Source organism: Oncorhynchus mykiss, chromosome 13 (genome assembly GCF_013265735.2).
Source record: "Oncorhynchus mykiss isolate Arlee chromosome 13, USDA_OmykA_1.1, whole genome shotgun sequence".
NCBI lineage: Eukaryota > Metazoa > Chordata > Actinopteri > Salmoniformes > Salmonidae > Oncorhynchus > Oncorhynchus mykiss.
In genome coordinates, this window is record NC_048577.1 from 12,485,285 (window position 1) to 12,504,965 (window position 19,681).

Consider the following 19,681-nt stretch of genomic DNA (forward strand, 5'->3'; position numbering starts at 1 on the left):
CCACTTTAGCCCTGAGAACAGCCTCAATTCGTCCAGGCATGAACTCTACAAGGTGTTGAGAGCGTTCCACAGGGATGCTGGTCCATGTTGACTCCAATGCTTCCCACAGTTGACTGGATGTCCTTTGGGAGGTGGGAATTCTTGATACACACTGGAAACTGTTATGTGAAAACCCCAGCACCGTTGCAGTTCTTGACACACTCAAACCGGTGTGCCTGGCACCTACTACCATACTCCGTTCAAACGCACTTAAATCTTTTGTCTTGCCCATTCACCCTCTGAATGGCACACACACACAATCCATGTCTCAATTGTCTCAAGATTTAAAAATGTGTCTTTAACCCGTCTCCTCCCCTTCATCTACAGTGACTTGAAGTGGATTTAAGAAGTGACATCAACAAGAGATCACAGCTTTCACCTGGACTCATCTGGTCAGTCTGTCATGGAAAGAGCAGGTGTTCTCAATGTTGTGTATACTCAGTGTACGTCTAAACATTCTTCAACTGGTGTCATCTTGTATCTGTTTCCAAGTCAACCTTGTGAGCAGTGGACACAATGGGAATGTAACAGTGCCCTATAGTATCTCACAGGATATTGTGAAGTTGTTTTCAGAATTGAATTTTGGCATCAACAGACATGGGGATAGTTGACATATAGGCCTACATGATCTAAAGTAGACAGATACACAATTAGTCTTTGAAAGCCTCAAACGTTTTCTTTTTACAACAAATTGCGCTCAAGCCATACTTTTGTTTGTCGCAATCATATCATCTCCTAATTATTGTATCTAGATTTCCAAAGAGATAAAAACACACAGTAAGTAATCATGGTCTGGTTCCTATCCACCATCCAGCCCTTTTTAAACATGTCTCTCCCTATCATTACAATTGGTTTTGTGTCTGACTGTAGTTACATGAAACAATAACTGTTTCACTGTTCTGGTTTTATTTCGACAACTAAAACATATACATTTCAGAGCTGACTTCCAGTCATCTCCTATCCAACTGCCATCCTCCTCCCTTCCCTCATCATCCCCCTTTCTTTTCCTCATCATCCCTTCTTTCTTTTCCTCGTCATCACTTCTTTCTTTTCCTCATCATCCCTTCTTTCTTTCCCTCATCATCCCTTCTTTCTTTCCCTCATCATCCCTTCTTTCTGCTTTTATATCTCCATCATAAGGATTATCTGAGTGCAGCTGCCTAATTATATGAAACAAAAGCTATTTCATGTTCTGGATTTGTTTCAACAATAAAAAAAGAATCATATTTTCAAAGCTCACTTCCATCCACCCCCTCCCAGTCTTCTGCCTATCATTATGACTACCTCGGTGTGTGACTGCCCAAAACACAGACACACACTCACACATACAATGCACACACACACACACATACCCCCCATACACACCTGCCGACCCCCCCCCCCCCACACACACACCATTCTAAATATGTATGAATGTGATTGCTTCTCTCTGAGTGACTGATTCACATCAGTGATTCACATCAGTGATTCACATCAGTGATTCACAGAGCTGATAACCCAGCCCAGGGTAATGAAATACTCACCGGCTAACAAAGGACATTTTTCACACAGCAGCCCTTATTCGATTTGGCCCCCTATTAAATGTCTTCCACTCTCTGTGGCTTGTGTTGGTTTGGTTCACTCCTGCTGTTGTTGTGTGTCTCATATGCTTCAACTATATAATAAGGTTTCAGAGATGATTAACTGGTCTTGATTGACATTTTGCTTGGTCCTGCATGCTCATCACACATTTTCTGGATAATATTTGGCTCACTCTTAAATGTCTCCCTCCTCTCTGAGGATTGGCTTTAGCCTGGTTAAACCAACGTGAATGGTGTTCTCATAATGGTGAACACAGCATTCCGTTTGGTTTAGGCTAGCTTGGCTCAGCCTTACGTTTTCCACTGCTGTTCAGACAGATTTGGTCTCCCTGTTTAAATGGCTTCTTCTGTGTTTTTGATTGGCTAAGACCCAGGGTTAAGACCCATATACACCCACAGGCCACTCCGTCTGTTTATTAAGGTTTAAAGGGAGAAGGAATTAAATCAACAATCTGGAGTTGAATTGCAGGGGTATCTTACTGTATTTTCACCAGCAGGAAACATCCCTGTTACTTTAATGGGAGTAAAAAGGTTAATGATACCAATCTACACATGTCGTTCCAAATTTCACTCATTTATGGATAAAGACTTTAATCCAGTTAAACTTTGTGAAATCTGTTCTGTTCCGCAGTGTGGTGCATGGTGGGTATTTTTCTCTGATAATTCCAGGAAAAGAGCACAGTGTTTCCACCCAGGAATTGCTTTCTCTCACCTTTTGTACCCACTAGCCAGCAGCAATGACACGTGAGCACTGATTTTGCAGATGGTAGCTATCTTGCAGAAAGTTTTACTTGCAATGATTGTGGTATGTGGTTATACTACCTATAGTCGAATGCACTGATTGTCAGTAGTTCTGGATAAGAGCATCTGCTAAAGGACTAACATATAAATGTAATGACTTGCCTAAGGATTGCCTCTGTAAGAGCTAAGTGACAATCAAGGGAAAAGTGTGTTTTTTATATTCTGTCCATGTGCTACTTGGTTCTACTTAATAATCGCCTGACACAGTAGCAGCAGTACAACTTAATGCACTACACACAGACACGGACACACACACCAGTGGAGGCTGCTGAGGGGAGGACGGCTCATAATAATGGTTGGAATGGAGCAAATGGAATGGCATCAAGCCATGTGTTCGATGTATTTGAAACCATTCCACTCTATTACGCTCCAGCCATTACCACGAGCCCATCCTCCCCAATTAAGGAGCCACCAATCTCCTGTGACACACAAACACACACACTAATGTACAGCATGTACCGTAGGCACTCCCTCACGTAAGGTGGAAGAGAGGAGAAAGAGATTTCTGCCCTTGGTAAGGTGGAAGAGAGGAGAAAGAGATGTCTGAACTTGGTAAGGTGGAAGAGAGAAGAAAGAGATGTCTGAACTTGGTAAGGTGGAAGAGAGAAGAAAGAGATGTCTGAACTTGGTAAGGTGGAAGAGAGAAGAAAGAGATGTCTGAACTTGGTAAGGTGGAAGAGAGAAGAAAGAGATGTCTGAACTTGGTAAGGTGGAAGAGAGAAGAAAGAGATGTCTGCCCTTGGTAAGGTGGAAGAGAGAAGAAAGAGTCTGAACTTGGTAAGGTGGAAGAGAGAAGAAAGAGATGTCTGAACTTGGTAAGGTGGAAGAGAGAAGAAAGAGATGTCTGCCCTTGGTAAGGTGGAAGAGAGAAGAAAGAGTCTGAACTTGGTAAGATGGAAGAGAGGTGAAAGAGATGTCCTTGGTATGTAAATAAAATGATGACCGTGCACTATTTACACACTGACGAAGATGTAGTGTGTGTGTATGTGAGCATGAGGGTATACGTTTGAGCGTGTGTCTCCGCGTGCGTACGTCTGTGCCACATAGACTGAGACACTCAGCGACCTGATGAGGTGTGCTACTGCCCATTAGCTTGTTGTTTTACCTCCCTTGCTGAGTAGCGAAGTAATTTCCCCCCGCACGTCGCCTGGGATTACGACATCACCTCAGCAGGTGCTCGTCTACATTACAGGAACCCGACAGCGAGGCCATCAAAAAGAGCAGCATCGCATTAGTGGAAACCAAGACTGTTCTCAGGGCAGGCCTGGTTGTATGTTCAATTGTAGCATTTAAGCTAACCCTTTCCCTAACCTTAACCTAATTATCTTAACCGTCCACGTTAATTGTCCTAACCTGCCACGTTAATTATCCTAACCTGCTATAAAAAGTCACTTCTGCTAATCAAAACCGGCAGACCTGCCCTGAGAACAGTCTTGATTTTCACTACAGCTCAAAAACAGAGGGGGGAGAGGGTCCACTAGAGAGTGAGTGCACCTGACCCTCGAGAGGGGGAGAGGAGGTTGGGGGGAGGGAAGACAGTCCACTTAGTAGCGGTGTCATCCCCTCCAGCCCTCCTTCTTAGTTCCATACACACAGTGGTCAATTACAAAGGGATGGAGTGGGGGGAACTAGAGAGATAACAGGGGGAAGAGAAGAGTGGGGAGCGAGGTAGAGGTAGAGGCAGAGAGAGAGAGGGAGGTGAATGAGACAGAGACAGCACAAAAAAAAGAGAGACACACAGAAGGAAAACAACCCCTCTGGTTTGTCTAAGAGGGTGATTGGTCTACAAACCATTATCAGAGAGGACCATAAAGACCACACACACAATCTAGGAGGATCAGAGGTCAACATGACTAACGACGCTAATGCTCCATGAGTATATCCTCATGGTTACCACCGCGCACGCACGCACGCACGCACGCACGCACACACGCACACACGCACACACACACACACACACAACACTAGGCTGCTAGCCGTGTGCTAACCACTGCTAACTAATTAGCACCCATTGAGGGGGACTTGTCGTTCCGTTGGATGAAATTGGAACGTTCAAGTGGGAACAACAAATTAATGTAGGTTAATAAATGATATCACTCATCATGGTGGTTGGTGTAATTAGGAAAGGGTTAATAGTTTGACATGTTGCACTATCAGAGTGAGAAGAGAGAAAACATGAAAAGAGACTTGAGGAGAAGTGTGTTCTTTCAGAGATGACATCCTGTGACATGGTTATAACCACTAACATATCTGGACTGCAGGTAAATTAGGCTACATTAAATCTAGATGCCACCGCGTAATCCCAACAGCGAGGCCATCAAGAGGGAGGGGGAGGCGGGGGAGGAGGGGGGAAAGGGACCACTTAGGAAAGGCTGTGTTTTTTGTTGTTGTACCATGTTAACATTCGCTTGAATACCGACCTAAGTGATTCGGTCATGTGTACGTACCTACAATGGGATTTTTTTTGTGTGTGAAATATTTGTTGTTCACAGGGGCCGACGTGTGCGAACACACACTAAGCATCTCCTTCAACAGAGTGACATTGTTGTTGTTACTCATGTTCAAGTTTCAGGTTTTATTTGTCACATGCACAAATAGGAAAATGCTTAATTAACATGCAAGCCCTTGAGTTAGACCAGTAAAATGGAAGACTGTTGCTGCCATCCTCCGAGTGTAGGGGTACTGCACTAAAAGAATAGGCATACAACCCAGGGATACAGTGGATGGGACTACAAATCCCACGAAGCCCCGCATGAGGCTCACGTCAGCGATTCCGCGCCAAAATTGACTGACCACCAGACAAGAACATCAACAACACACGGGGTGAGTGGGGATTGTATGGGCTTATCTTTCCTTTTCACTTGCTAAACGCAAGTAAGAAACTAAAATGTTTCTAACATGCATTAAATAAACTGCTTAGCTAGACAGTTAGCCCTAGATCACGACTCTCAGTTCCATTACTAGTACACAAGTCATTTGACGAAGGCGTCTTCTGTATGGGGTGAAGTATATATTCAATAAACTAAAATATAGTTTTTTCCAGGTGTTTGAAGCTGGTGCACAAAACCGAAAGTAAAAAAAAACGAAACTCAAGCACGGGAAGCATAGATATCGAGCACACAACAGGTCTACCTGTTACTAGGGTAGCCTAGTGGTTAGACTGTTGGACTAGTAACCGGAAGGTTGCAACCCCCGAGCTGACAAGGTACAAATATGTTGTTCTGCCCCTGAACAGGCAGTTAACCCACTGTTCCTAGGCCGTCATTGAAAATACGAATTTGTTCTTAACTGACTTGCCTAGTTAAATAAAGGTCAAATAAAAATAAATACCGCTAATTTGACTTGCTTTAATGAAAGCGACAGATCTATAATTTACAATGTCTATGTGAATCTGGGTCACCCAAAAAGTTACATAATGATGCTTTTAAAAGGTGTACTATCGCTCTGCCATTTTCTCGTTGCTAAAATTAATGGTTTGCATTGTTTGTTTGTGACACACAAGCAAGTATGGTGCAGAGAATCAATGTACATTCTAAACTGCTGTAAAATATAATTTTCCATAACCAAAAATAATGGTCGCCTAAAAAGTTACATATTGTAGTTTTACGAGCCACGATGCTTGGTCTGAACATTAACATGCATGCTTGAGGTACGGTTTTGGAATCATAAGGACTTTCTTTCTTACCAGCGATAAATACTTTTCAGAAAACTAATTGATACGACTTTTTTTATAGGGTTAATGTTCCCACAATGCCACATCTCCATGTTACAGCGCTTGTTTATGGGACATTTATGGAAGACAGAGGCGACCACCTGTACTAATTCGCTATCTAGCATGCTCGGAACCCCTGTGTGTAACCGTAACTCGGGGAGTGTAGTTTCTTTGGATGGAGGCACCCATAGTTGTATAGATCTGTGCAAAACTGCTACAGTAAGTGTATATTTTTTTCTTTGAAAGATTCTTTATTGCTGATGAAAAATAAGGGTAGGATGTCTGTCCACCCACGAGGTTTGGTGATGAAATGTCACTTATTTATGGTATAAAATACCTTTTACCAAGACACATGATTATTCGTGTTCTGAATCGTCCAGTGGAGTCTTTCTTTACCATACCATTAATATTATATCCAAAAAGTCCGATTTCGTAACCTAATAGATCCGGTAATAAGCACCGAGCTATGTTAGAGCGTGCAGCTTTCTCGCAGCGGTTTTAAAGGATTTACATGTTGTTGTGGAATTCTGCAAAGTTGTTTCCACTGGTCACAAAAAAGCTAAATTAACATGACACGAGCGGAATTAAATGTCAAAGGCTTTGAAAATAGAAAGCTTGCGGGTGTTCCGTTGACATTTCAGAGATACGCTTGTTTTTGTGAAAAATCTTAAACATTGAATTTCGCATTTAATATGAAAAGCGTTTACTAAAATAAAAAATAATAATGCATGTTGTCTTAAAAACGATATCTATCTTACCTCTGTATTGTTTTATGCCCCCGGATGTGAGAAGAAGGATGACTAGTTCAACGACGAGCCTGTTAGTTAGCCTTAATTCTCGCACAGCATCCAGCCTAGTTGACGCAGTGCGATTTCCAGATTCTTTGCCACTTTTTATCTCATGCTTCCATTGAATTATTCACCCTAATTTTGGCCCTCCTAAAGGGTAAAAACTCCAATAACTTTTGAATGAATTATGATAGAGACATGAGGTTTGGACCATTGGTTTTCTTAGAGGTGAAATTATGCGTTTTTGTTTGGACACCCTAATAAGGGCCATATATTTCGAAAGCAGTATCGCAAGCGCTGATTGACGTTTCTAAACGTTAAAACACAGCGTGGGGGTTGTATACTGAACTAAAAAATATAAACGCAACATGCAAGAATTTCAAAGATTTTACTTAAGTACAGTTCATATTAGGAAATCAGCCAATTGAAATTAATGTATTAGGCTCTAATCTATGGATTTCACATGACTGGGAATACAGATATACATCTGTACAGATACCTAAACAAAAGAGAGAGGGGCGTGGACCAGAAAACCAGTCAGTATCTGGTGTGACCATTTGCCTCATGCGTGACACATCTCCTTTGCATAGAGTTGAACCAGCTGTTGATTGTGGCCTGTGGAATGTTGTGCCAGGAAGTTGCTGGATTTTGGCGGGAACTGGAACACACTGTCATACATCATCCAGGTCATCCCAAACAGGCTCAATGGGTGACATGTCTGGTGACTATACAGGCCATGGAAGAACTGGTACAATTTCAGTTTCCAGTAATTGTGTACAGGTCCTTGTGACATGGGGCATTATCATGCTGAAACATGAGGTGGTGGTGGCTGATGAATGACACGACAATGGGCCTCAGGACCTCGTCACGGTATCTGTGTGCATTCAAATTGCCATCAATAAAATGCAATTGTGTTTGTTGTTCATATCTTATGCCTGTCCGTACCATAACCCCACCATGGGGAACTCTTTTCACAACGTTGACGTCAGAAAATCCCTCGCCCACACAACGCCATACACGTGGTCTGCGGTAGTGAGGCCGGTTGGATGTACTGCCAAATTCTCTGAAACAAGGATGGTAGAGAAATTAACATTCAATTCTCTGGCAACAGCTCTGGTGGACATTCCTGCAGTCAGCATGCCAGCTGCACACTCCCTCAAATATTGAGACATCTGTGGCATTGTGTTGTGTGACAAAACTGCACATTTTAGAGTGGTCTTTTATTGTCCCCAGGACAAGGTGCACCTGTGCACTGATCATGCTGTTTAATCAGCTTCTTGGTATTGCACACCTGTCAGTTGGATGGATTATCTTGGCAAAGGAGAAATGCTCACTAACCGGAATGTAAACAGAGAAATAAGCTTTTTGTGCTTATGGAACATTACTGGGATCTTTCATTTCAGCTCATGAAACATGGGACCAACACTTGAAATATTGCGTTTATGTTTTTGTTGAGTATAGTTGACATGGGCCAGTCGTGGGCGAAGCTAACCGCTGAAAACTGAAAGGCAGAATGCCGCCTAGAGTTTGAGAGCTAGCTCTGACCCAGGCCGTCGTTCGGCTGCACTCTCACTATCAGCCTGATTTATTTTACTGACTAGCTTAAATATACTTCCGTAAATCACCAAAGTAAAGATGTTAGAGTGCTGGGTCACGGTTGTCATTCCTCCAAAATGCTTTGCGTACTGCCACAGACTAGCTTAAGTCCACGTGCATGCATGGGATTTGCACTACTACCGACACATGCACGTGTTAGTTCTACTGTGAATGGTTCACAGGTCAGCTGTTTGTTCACCCACACCCGCCCAGAGTTACTAATAAGCCATCCACAACAGCTTGACTATATGTGATAAAGTGGAAATCTGAGACCCGCATCCGACCCTAACCCGCTAATATAGAAAATGCGGTCTAGGCTACAGTCAGAGACAGCAGAATTATTATTTTTTTGTCAGGGGGTGCAATATATTTTTTGAAGCCTATGTTTGTGCTTATAATTTCTGGCATTTTGGTGGGCTATTTGTTAGTCAACTTGTCTATAATTAGATGCATGCAGCTTCTCTTCTGTCATTATATGTTTCCCTAGAAGTAAACCTTTTCTCACCAGTGTCACCAGAATCATATAGATAGGATGAATGCTTCAATCTAGTTGACATCAGTAAAGTTTTCTTTGTCATTTTTGCTTCTTTCACAGAGAAAAGACGTTTAGGGACCAGTGAGAGAATTTTATAACGAACAAAAGAAACGGGAACTAATTTCTATGCAACATTTCCAAATGATACCAGTTTTACCAGTTGTAAGGAAATAGAAAGCTGTGTCCACCCATGCTCCCTTTATCCACACCATATTTAAGGACCCTAAACCTGCCCCTCCCTGCGGATGTAACCGTGGGGACGACGGATTATGAGTCAACCCCACCCATCACTATTCTACTGTTATTTCTAGCTGGCTATATCCTGTAATTGCTTGCTTACAATTTGATTGCTATTTCACGTTTCAAAATGTCAACATAGCTGCTCACCAAGACCCTTGAAATGTTAGTTACAGTTGTTTAGGCTACTTATCCTTTACAGTTGTTTACAGATCACTTGTTGTTTACAGTGTACTTTCTCTGTACAGTTGTTTACAGCTCTGGTTGTTTACAGTTGATTACAGACTTACAGAAACAGACAGTGGAAGGTCACCATGGATCTCGGTGAGTTTGAAGCAGACAACTCGGTGAGCTGTCGCCTGGCTTCAGCAATACCCGACGTCTGCAAGACAGAAGACTGCTGTTTGGGTATCGATGAAGCCGGCAGGGGGCCTGTACTGGGTGAGTGGGCCTCCTTTTCAAACGTCATGGATCACTAGTCCATGTTAACTCATCTATTTCTACGTTTACATTTTGGTCATTTAGCAGATGCTATTAAAAAAATGGATTGGCTCCTTTTCAACCGTCATGGATCACTTAGTAAGTCACTGAATTTCTGTTATCTAGTTGCTTGGTCATCATTCAATGTTGCTTAATATCGTGCATTCGCTCTACCAGGACCCATGGTCTACGGAATATGTTTCTGTCCCGTCGCCAAAAAGGAAGCTCTGAAGGACTTAAAAGTGGCAGGTAAGTTCATGGTATGCAATAACCTTCAAGAGGAATCTGATAAATAATTAATTCATATATGTGTCGTGAAGGATGCCTGTGTGACTGTATTGTACATGTCTGTGTCTCTAGTGACAAACCTTTTGAGGATCAACAAAGTTGATTCATGCATCTGTTTGTTGTGTAGTGATGAGTTACTGTGTCTCCTTTTCTAGACTCGAAGACATTGACAGAGGCCCAGAGAGAGGATCTATTCCGCAAGCTGGACGAGGCCAAGAGCTTTGTAGGCTGGGCTCTTCAGATTCTCTCACCCAACACTATCTCTACCAGCATGCTGCAGAGGTATTTAAACACATACTGTACTAGACACACACACACACACACACACACACACACACACACACAGAAAGAGACACAGAGAGCGAACAACCGAACACACACACAGATGATTCTAACCGTTCTGCTCTTCCACAGGTCAAAATACAACCTGAATGCTCTCTCTCATGACGCAGCCATTGGCCTGGTACAGTTCGCCCTGGACAGTGGAGTACAGCTCAAAGAGGTACGGTACAAAGCATCTTGGTTATTTTAAACGATACATACAAACACAATATCCTTCATACAACATAACAAACCCTCTAGATGTTCTTTCTGCCCTCCTCTTTTCTCTTGCTTTGTCTCTCTATATTCCTTTTTATGCCTCCCTCCCTCACGTTCTCCCTTTCTCTCTACCGTAGTCACTACCCTTCCAGCTATATAGACATGTTCTTTTTACTCGTTATTTACTGTGTATTTATTCCTTCCTTCTGTCACTTTCTGTTTTTGTTATTTTATTTTGTATCTTTAACTGCATGGTTGGAAAAGGACCCGTAACTAAGCGTTTCACTGTTGTTTACGAAGCACGTGACAAATGAAATGCCATTTGATTCATTTGACCAACCTATTATTACTAGCCTGTCCCTTGTCCTCCCTCCCTGTCCCTTGTCCTCCCTCCCTGTCCCTTGTCCTCCCTCCCTTGTCCTCCCTCCCTGTCCCTTGTCCTCCCTCCCTGTGTGTGACAGGTGTTTGTGGACACGGTGGGTCCTGCAGAGAAGTACCAGGAGAAGCTGTCCCAGCGGTTCCCCGGGGTGGAAGTGACCGTACGACCCAAAGCTGACTCCCTCTTCCCCATAGTCAGTGCTGCCAGTATCTGTGCCAAGGTTAGATGTCACACTAATGCCAAACTCTTCCTTTGTTTTTAATAGTTTCCTCTCTTTGTCTCCTGTACCTCGAGACCAGGGATCTGAAAGTTACTGGAGTGAAGGGTTTTGTCCCAGATTAGCAGTCCTCTTCAGGAGCAGGCTTGAGGTAGCCTGAGTGCCAGTTTGTTTGTGCTATCATGCCAACTTCTTGTCAAACCTTGACAGCGATTAAGTTCACAGGCGCACAAACAGACCTGGGACCAGGCTAAGAAGGAGGATCACTGCCCTAAATGATCTCTGCTGCTCCCTCAGGTGGCCAGGGACCATTCAGTAAAAGACTGGAACTTTCCAGAAGACCTAGGAGAGGTGGATGCAGACTACGGCTCTGGCTATCCCAGCGGTCAGTAGGGAAACGCTTTAGGGAAAATCTTCACCCATCACACACACTTTTTAATGGCTTGGCAACACTGGAACGATGTATGAAGTTCAGCATCTTGTATTGAATCCCAGTTTAGTCAAATTTGATGCATTTTGTTGTCCTTTAATGGTAGAATGTGTTTTAACACTAGAAGTGCAGAGACCATCGTTTAAATGTTGTATTATTCTGCAGTTTTAAAAGTCATGGCTGGTAAAAGATGGAGGCCCATCTTTTGTGTTAAATAGAAGTTTGTAGAAATACAGTAGTGTTTTAGTGCTGTAATGGTATAATTTGTTTAAAATAAAGTAGAATGGACCTTTTTCTTGTTGTTGTGTGTCCTCCAGACCCGAAGACGAAGGCGTGGCTGTTGAAGGAGCTTGACCCGGTGTTTGGCTACCCTCAGTTTGTCAGGTTCAGCTGGAGCACCACACAGACCCTGCTGGACAGCAGGGCTGTCACCGTACACTGGTGAGGAGAGATGGGCTAGGGGGACTGGGGTGAGGGTCTGCGTTGAGAGAGGGGGTACAGGTGAAGAAGGGCTTGGAGAGGGGCCAGAGAAGGGAGTGGTAGATGGTGAAAAGTGCTCAGTGTTTACCCTATATTCTACTAATGTATTTTAGTACTATACAAGTGTTTCAGCTTTGTGAAAAGGGAAGAGGCGTAATGTGAAAGCTGTGTTTGTCTACATTCAGTAGAACAAGTTCACATAAGTATTTGTGTGTAATCAGGGATGATGATGAGGAGGATGGTGAGAAGGCCGCAGCCCGTCAGAACAACACCTCCATGCTCTCCTACTTCAAGACCTCCGCCCAGCAGGGCAACACACACCAGACACACCGCTTCTTCACAGAGAGGAGACTGCAGAGCCTGGCCACACTCTGAGACAAGGAGAGGAATACACACACCCACTGAGACAAGGAGAGGAATACACACACCCACTGAGACAAGGAGAGGAATACACACACCCACTGAGACAAGGAGAGGAATACACACACCCACTGAGACAAGGAGAGGAATATACACACCCACCGAGACAAGGAGAGGAATACACACACCCACCGAGACAAGGAGAGGAATACACACACCCACCGAGACAAGGAGAGGAATACACACACCCACCGAGACAAGGAGAGGAATACACACACCCACCGAGACAGGGAGAGGAATACACACACCCACCGAGACAGGGAGAGGAATACACACACCCACCGAGACAGGGAGAGGAATACACACACCCACCGAGACAAGGAGAGGAATACACACACCCACCGAGACAAGGAGAGGAATACACACACCCACTGAGACAAGGAGAGGAATACACACACCCACTGAGACAAGGAGAGGAATACACACACCCACCGAGACAAGGAGAGGAATACACACACCCACTGAGACAGGGAGAGGAATACACACACCCACTGAGACAAGGAGAGGAATACACACACCCACCGAGACAGGGAGAGGAATACACACACCCACTGAGACAAGGAGAGGAATACACACACCCACTGAGACAAGGAGAGGAATACACACACCCACTGAGACAGGGAGAGGAATACACACACCCACTGAGACAAGGAGAGGAATACACACACCCACCGAGACAGGGAGAGGAATACACACACCCACTGAGACAAGGAGAGGAATACACACACCCACTGAGACAAGGAGAGGAATACACACACCCACTGAGACAAGGAGAGGAATACACACACCCACCGAGACAAGGAGAGGAATACACACACCCACTTAGACATGGTGCACAACACACACACATTCTGTTTAAAGTCTCTGTCCACTGTTTCCAGATGTATATGAAATGTGACCTATACTTAATTACAATATTACTGAAATAGTGTTCCTTCCAAAAATGGGTATCAAGTGTGTTAAAAAGCAGCTTTTCTGTGTTGGAATGGTGTGGTTGTACCCCAACAGCAGAATGGTGTGGTTGTACCCCAACAGCAGAACGGTGTGGTTGTACCCCAACAGCAGAACGGTGTGGTTGTACCCCAACAGCAGAACGGTGTGGTTGTACCCCAACAGCAGAACGGTGTGGTTGTACCCCAACAGCAGAATGGTGTGGTTGTATATGTGTCATTAAAAATATTAATGTGAGTAGAAAGCCTACTTGCCAGCTCCTCAGGAGGTGGGCTTTTCTGTGTTGGAAAGGTGTGGTTGTATACGGGTCATTAAAATATTAATGTAAGTAGACAGCCTACTTGCCAGCTCCTCAGGAGGTGGGCTTTTCTGTGTTGGAATGGTGTGGTTGTATACGGGTCATTAAAATATTAATGTAAGTAGACAGCCTACTTGCCAGCTCCTCAGGAGGTGGACTTTTCTGTGTTGGAATGGTGTGGTTGTACCCCAACAGCAGAACGGTGTGGTTGTAGACAGCCTACTTGCCAGCTCCTCGGGAGGTGGGCTTTTCTGTGTTTTTTTTCTCCAATGTATTATTTGGCCACAAATACGAGTATAGGACGAGTCAACAACATTATTTGTGTACGAGTTAACATATTAACATTCTATCGACTGTGATTGAATGATTAATTGAAAAGGACTTGGAGCACAACTTCATGAGCTATGTTGTCATTTGAATAATACTTTAATGTGAAATGAGCAACAAATATATATTGTTTCTAAATAATTGTCTATTTCTTTCATAGTGTTTAGGAAAGGAAATAGTGTTTACTTCAGGTATGTTTTTATTATTGCGTTAGTGAAAACTGCGGTTGGTAGGTAATGCTCAACTTTCATATTCCCATACTGCCCTCATGTGGTGAAAAACATACACTTCAAGATATCTTTCAAGTAAATCCTTTCCCGAACAATCTTGCTGTTGCCTTTATACGAGTCACACACCACAACGTTCCATAGGCACAGGAAATCACCTTTTACTTGAATAATTAGGAAGTGTCCAGGAAGTCATGAAGGTAATACATTGTTTAAGCATAAATACAGCTCATATTGACTGCCTACTATTATTCTAATGCTTCATACTCAGTGACAGACTTAAGACAAGTAATACCTAGGCCTACAGTTATCATGAAAAATGCATATTAATACAAGATATACTATACTGAGTTTCCCTGAGAAAATACCAGTGATATTTGCATAGAGTAAATAAAGTGACCGTTGTGTAAATAACTTTTATACGCAATAGATTAGGTACACAAGTCTGACTATTGTCTTGTTAACTAAAAAGATAGCGAGTTTGGCATTGCATCAAGTGTCCGCTGGTAATTGTCTGCCTCTGAATCTCTGAACTCAACTCATACAGTCTTGGGCATCCTCTGTTGTTGACATGGCAACCGGGTTTACATCATGAGTCTTATAATCTTCAGGAATTCCATCTTCTGTTTCCCCCCTGGGAGTTGAGTGTGACTCCGGTAAATTGAAATTCCCTGCATCTCAACCAAGTTTTCTTCTGGGCTTTATTCAGCAGACACTAGTCTGGTGTCTACACAGGTGTCTATAGGTATGACCAAAATACACACAATAACAAGTTAGCACAAGTGTTCAGCTACGTATCTAAGGCGTTAGCTAGCCTATTCGTTGTCCGTTAGCCTTCATTGCCCTTCTGCCTGGAATCCACTATCTTCTTCCCCATGTTCATAGCCACAGTGGACACAGCAAAGGAGGAGAGGATGATGATGGATGTGCCTACAAACTGTGTGGAGGCCCCTCTGGGGGCTACCTTCATGGCCCTCCTGGGGAGGGAGTCAGGGTCTGCAGCCTGGGCCACCATGGTCTGGGCAATGGGCTCCATGGATTTCTCTTGTGGTCTGGTAGAGACTGGAGCTCAGATACTTCTGGAGCTGATGGTTAAGTCCTCTTGCCCCACAAATAGCTGCTTCTGGGGCTGGGACTCTCTTTGGTCCAGTGGAGCTCAGGCAAACATCCGGGGACTGGAGGAGGCTAAATCCACTTGCCCACTCCGAGAGCTGCTTCTGGAGCTGGCGTTCAACAGTCTCTGCCTGGGTCTCTCTCTCTCAGCTGGAGCTCAGTCAGGCATTCATCCAGAGACTGAAGGCTAGGTCCACCGGCCAACTTCGAGAGCTGTTTCTGGGCCTGGAAACTCAACACTGACTGCCTCTTCTGGAAGCCTCAAATCAGGTAAACATCCAGTCTACAGTCCACACAGTAAGTAATGTCCTAGTTCAGCCTTGATCCCTCTAGTCTCTCCTGTCTGCCTTTTATAACCTCCCAAGCCTGTTCCCATGGAGCTCTACCTCAAATCCCTCTGAGTTAGCCCTGTCTGTGTCCGGCTGCGTCAATGTGATTGTAAATAGATTAGGACAACTGGCGGACATTGGAGAGGGCTAAGCTTTATCAGTGTCATGACTGTCCTGTGAGGATCCAAATAGGTCAGATCAGCTTTGCAATAAATAACTTCAACCAGACTCCCTCTCACCTGCAGATGGGGGGAGGAAGGAACTGGTGGGGGTTAATTGTAAATCAAGGACCGAACATTCAGCATCTCCCTCTCCAATGTTCACCAGAGGAATGTGCCTTTGTCTTAAGAAGATTTTTCCCGACGAAAATCTAAAACTTTCAAATGCAACTATTGGAACAATATTTCTAACATAGAACATAGAACATGGGGAATGGGCAGAGGTGAACTAAAAGTACACAAATGTTATATTGTGATGCCATTACAAATGTTATATATATGATTGCTTACTCCAAGCGGCCGTGGTTCGTGTGCAAAGTGAGAGTAGTTTATAAACGTACCAACGTATCTCTGTCCCTCTCTCTCTCTCGTCCTCTTCATGTATTTTTGTATCAAGCAGCCATATTGTTGTCAGTCCGCTAGGGATCGCGTGTTATGTATCAAGTGTGTATGTTTATCCTGTGTTACCAATTAGTTAACTAGTAAATAAATAATTTTTTAAAAATTGTGTAGTACTGAATCATAAGTAAGGCTCAGGTTTTTGCAGATACAAGGTTACGACTGTTAAGAATGAGGATATGGTACGAGGTTATGATTAAAACATTGACTGTTTATGGACGTGATAGGTAAAGACCTTTAGAGTATAATTCGGTAGATGGTAACTCTTTAAAGAACCCCTCTCGTGGTGCCTCAAATCCTAATGAGTTAATTGTTACATGATTAATTGAATCGGGAAACAATTAAACATAGTTAGCTGATTAGATAAATAACAGTCATCGGATTAATAAAAGTAAGGTGACAACACCAGCACCAGCGGCCAAAGTCACTCAATGGGTTTATTAGAAGAACCGCTGCTGTGCCAAACTGCCGGAGGTGAATGGAGACGATCAGAGGATACCATTTCCTTCTGTTGCTGTGGGTGTTTGTGTGTTGTCTACTGTATTAACCTGAGTAGGACCACCTGGCCTCACGATCCAGTATCGTCCTGACCTAACCTCTGGTAGAGACATAAGAGGGTATTCTTCAAAGCAGGTCCAATGAGTTAGTCAGATAACTTCATTAAACATCCAGATATTACTATTGATGTTCTGGTTCATTAAGAAAGCTAAACTTAAATGACTTATTTGCTGATAAGATTTTATTGTCATTTGAGCAGATGGTCGAGAAATATCGACTCCCAAAGCAGGACTTTTTCCGCTTCCTACAAGTAAGACATTATATTCTGAAGTGCACCACCTTAATTGGTAACCCTGATGTGTCTGTCATTGAAAGAATGCTTTTTTTTTCCCACAGGAAAATATCTGTAAGTCTGTTTTATGATACTTTAAGGTCCTTTTCTGCTGTCAACACACAGAGGGTGAAACAAGTGTGGGAGAAATAATTGTCTGTTACTATTGACGAAGAGATGTGGGAGGACATTTGGAGATATGCAAAAACAATATCCATATGTAATCGTACTAGAGCAATCCAATTAAGAATAATACACAGATTGCATATATCCCCAAATCGCAGACATGCTTTTAGTCCCACTTCCTCTTCCCCTCAGTGTCTTAAATGCAAAACCGATACAGGCACCCTAACACATTGTTTATGGTGATGTACCAAAATACATAGATACTGGTCTGGTGTTCTGCAAGAAATTGAAAAGATCCTAGGGGTTGATCTAGAATTGGACCCAGTTTCTTTACTGTTGGGTCTCCCTAGTAGGCATGCTACTTCTGTGGGTAAAAGGAGGCTTTACAACATCCTTACCTTCGCAGTGAGGAAAAACATCCTTTTACAGTGGATTAGTGATAAGGTTCCTTCTATTAAATATCGGCATAAGATACTATTTGAATGGGTGCCTCTGGAATATCTGACATGTACGTTGCATTCTAAAACAGACCAGTTCTACAAAGTATGGGAACCCTATCTAAATTACCTAGAACCTGAGGTATCAGCTATTATGCTGCAAGGATTCTCTTAGAATGGCGGGGAGATATGTATTTCAGAACTACACTGTACGTTCCATGTGTGGAACCTAACTTCTTGGTTTAAACTGAGCTTTTTTGTTTAATTTCTGTTTGTAAGTCTAGTCCAGACCTGAATCCAATCGAGAATCTGTGGAAAGAACTGAAAACTGCTGTTCACAAATGCTCTCCATCCAACCTCACTGAGCTCGAGCTGTTTTGCAAGGAGGAATGGGAAAAAATGTCAGTCTCTCGATGTGCAAAACTGATAGAGACATACCCCAAGCGACTTACAGCTGTAATCGCAGCAAAAGGTGGCGCTACAAAGTATTAACTTAAGGGGGCTGAATAATTTTGCACGCCCAATTTTTCAGTTTTTGATTTGTTAAAAAAGTTTGAAATATCCAATAAATGTCGTTCCACTTCATGATTGTGTCCCACTTGTTGTTGATTCTTCACAAAAAAATACAGTTTTATATCTTTATGTTTGAAGCCTGAATATCTTTATGTTTGTCGCAAAGTTCAAGGGGGCCGAATACTTTCGCAAGGCACTGTATATGGGTAGGTATGTGTAAGTGAGTGCTGTTTTTTTTTTTTTTTTTTTGCTTTGTCTCTGTTGTTGTATCTCTTAATATGGGTGAAAATGGTGAAATTCCAATAAAAATACTGTTACAAAAAAAGAAAAAAAGAAAGCTAAACTTAGATATGTGTTTCTGGTTGTTGATTCAGTTAGACCATACCTATTCTAAAGCTTATCTTAAAATATTCAGGCAAGTTAGCTGGCTAAGTTATTGCTCCTACTTTGTAGTATAACCCTCTGGTGGTCCTCCTGGGGTTCATAAAGTGGAAAACATAACACACAGAAGGAATGGTACAGATCAGGTCAAGAGAGTAGGCTACCTAGCCATCCAAAAGAGGGGCTTTATAATTTAATATTGCTCTTTTTATATAGGCTAATGTCTGTGCTTGTCCTAATAAAGAAAGGAAAAACACTTGTAAAACCAGTGGTAGGTGAGATTAGGTCACGTGTCTTGTCTAACAGTCATACATTCCCCTACAAGCCACATTTTTTCTTCCTAGAACAGAATTTGATAAAAACAGTGGGGCATTTAATCAGTGGAATAGGATCACGTGTCAGTGGCGAAATAAACATGCTCCCCTCACAGAAAACAAGGCAATGTACGGTTTCGGAACCAGAAGGTGCGTCGAGGTGACTGGGAAGTTGGAACCTAACCAACTAAATTACGATAACTCACCAGGTGCAACGTTGGAATCGTAGACCGTTATATAGCTGCAATACAGCAGAAACATCGGCCCTTAGCCCATGCCTTCAGCACTGCGGACAGCGTCATGGCGCCAGGAATAGGGCTACCTCGGTAACCTAGGCAACGCCGGGTCCATGGTCCCCAATCCCCGCGGCTCTTAATTGTCGTAATGAGATTGGTATGTTGGCTGTTCTTTTCCGCTTCTGGCATAGAACACTGAACACATCACGAGTCATGACATTAGGCCTCTGAATCTGGGAGAACCTTCTGTTATGGAATATTACACAACATCGCAAGGTTTTAGGGTGTATCACATTTGAGTAATTTAGCAGAAGCTCTGATCCAGAGCGACCTACAGGAGCAATTAGGGTTAAATACCTTGCCCAAGAGCACATTGGCAGATTGTCACCTAGTCGGCTCTGGGATTCGAACCAGCGACCATTATGCTACCCAGGTTATCATACACCACCATCTATTGTCTC

At 43.1% G+C, this 19,681-nt stretch overlaps 1 protein-coding gene across 4 annotated transcripts; it reads left to right on the forward strand.

Annotated features, from left to right (window-relative positions):
* The first annotated feature begins 5,126 nt into the window (after window positions 1-5,126).
* On the forward strand, window positions 5,127-12,482 carry LOC118938208 (ribonuclease H2 subunit A-like). Of its 4 annotated transcripts, none has more exons than XM_036940232.1 (9): window positions 5,127-5,243; window positions 9,563-9,729; window positions 9,946-10,017; window positions 10,212-10,338; window positions 10,471-10,558; window positions 11,058-11,195; window positions 11,490-11,577; window positions 11,940-12,063; window positions 12,324-12,482. In XM_036940232.1, the coding sequence occupies exons 2-9, from the start codon at window positions 9,603-9,605 to the stop codon at window positions 12,475-12,477; spliced, it is 918 nt and encodes a 305-aa protein (XP_036796127.1). In that variant the 5' UTR covers window positions 5,127-5,243; window positions 9,563-9,602; the 3' UTR covers window positions 12,478-12,482. The 4 variants fall into 4 exon arrangements, with proteins under 4 accessions (XP_036796127.1, XP_036796129.1, XP_036796130.1 ...); XM_036940234.1 differs by having other exon boundaries at window positions 5,146-5,243; window positions 9,581-9,729; XM_036940235.1 differs by lacking the exon at window positions 5,127-5,243 and adding an exon at window positions 6,187-6,351 and having other exon boundaries at window positions 9,581-9,729.
* The last annotated feature ends 7,199 nt before the right edge of the window (window positions 12,483-19,681 follow it).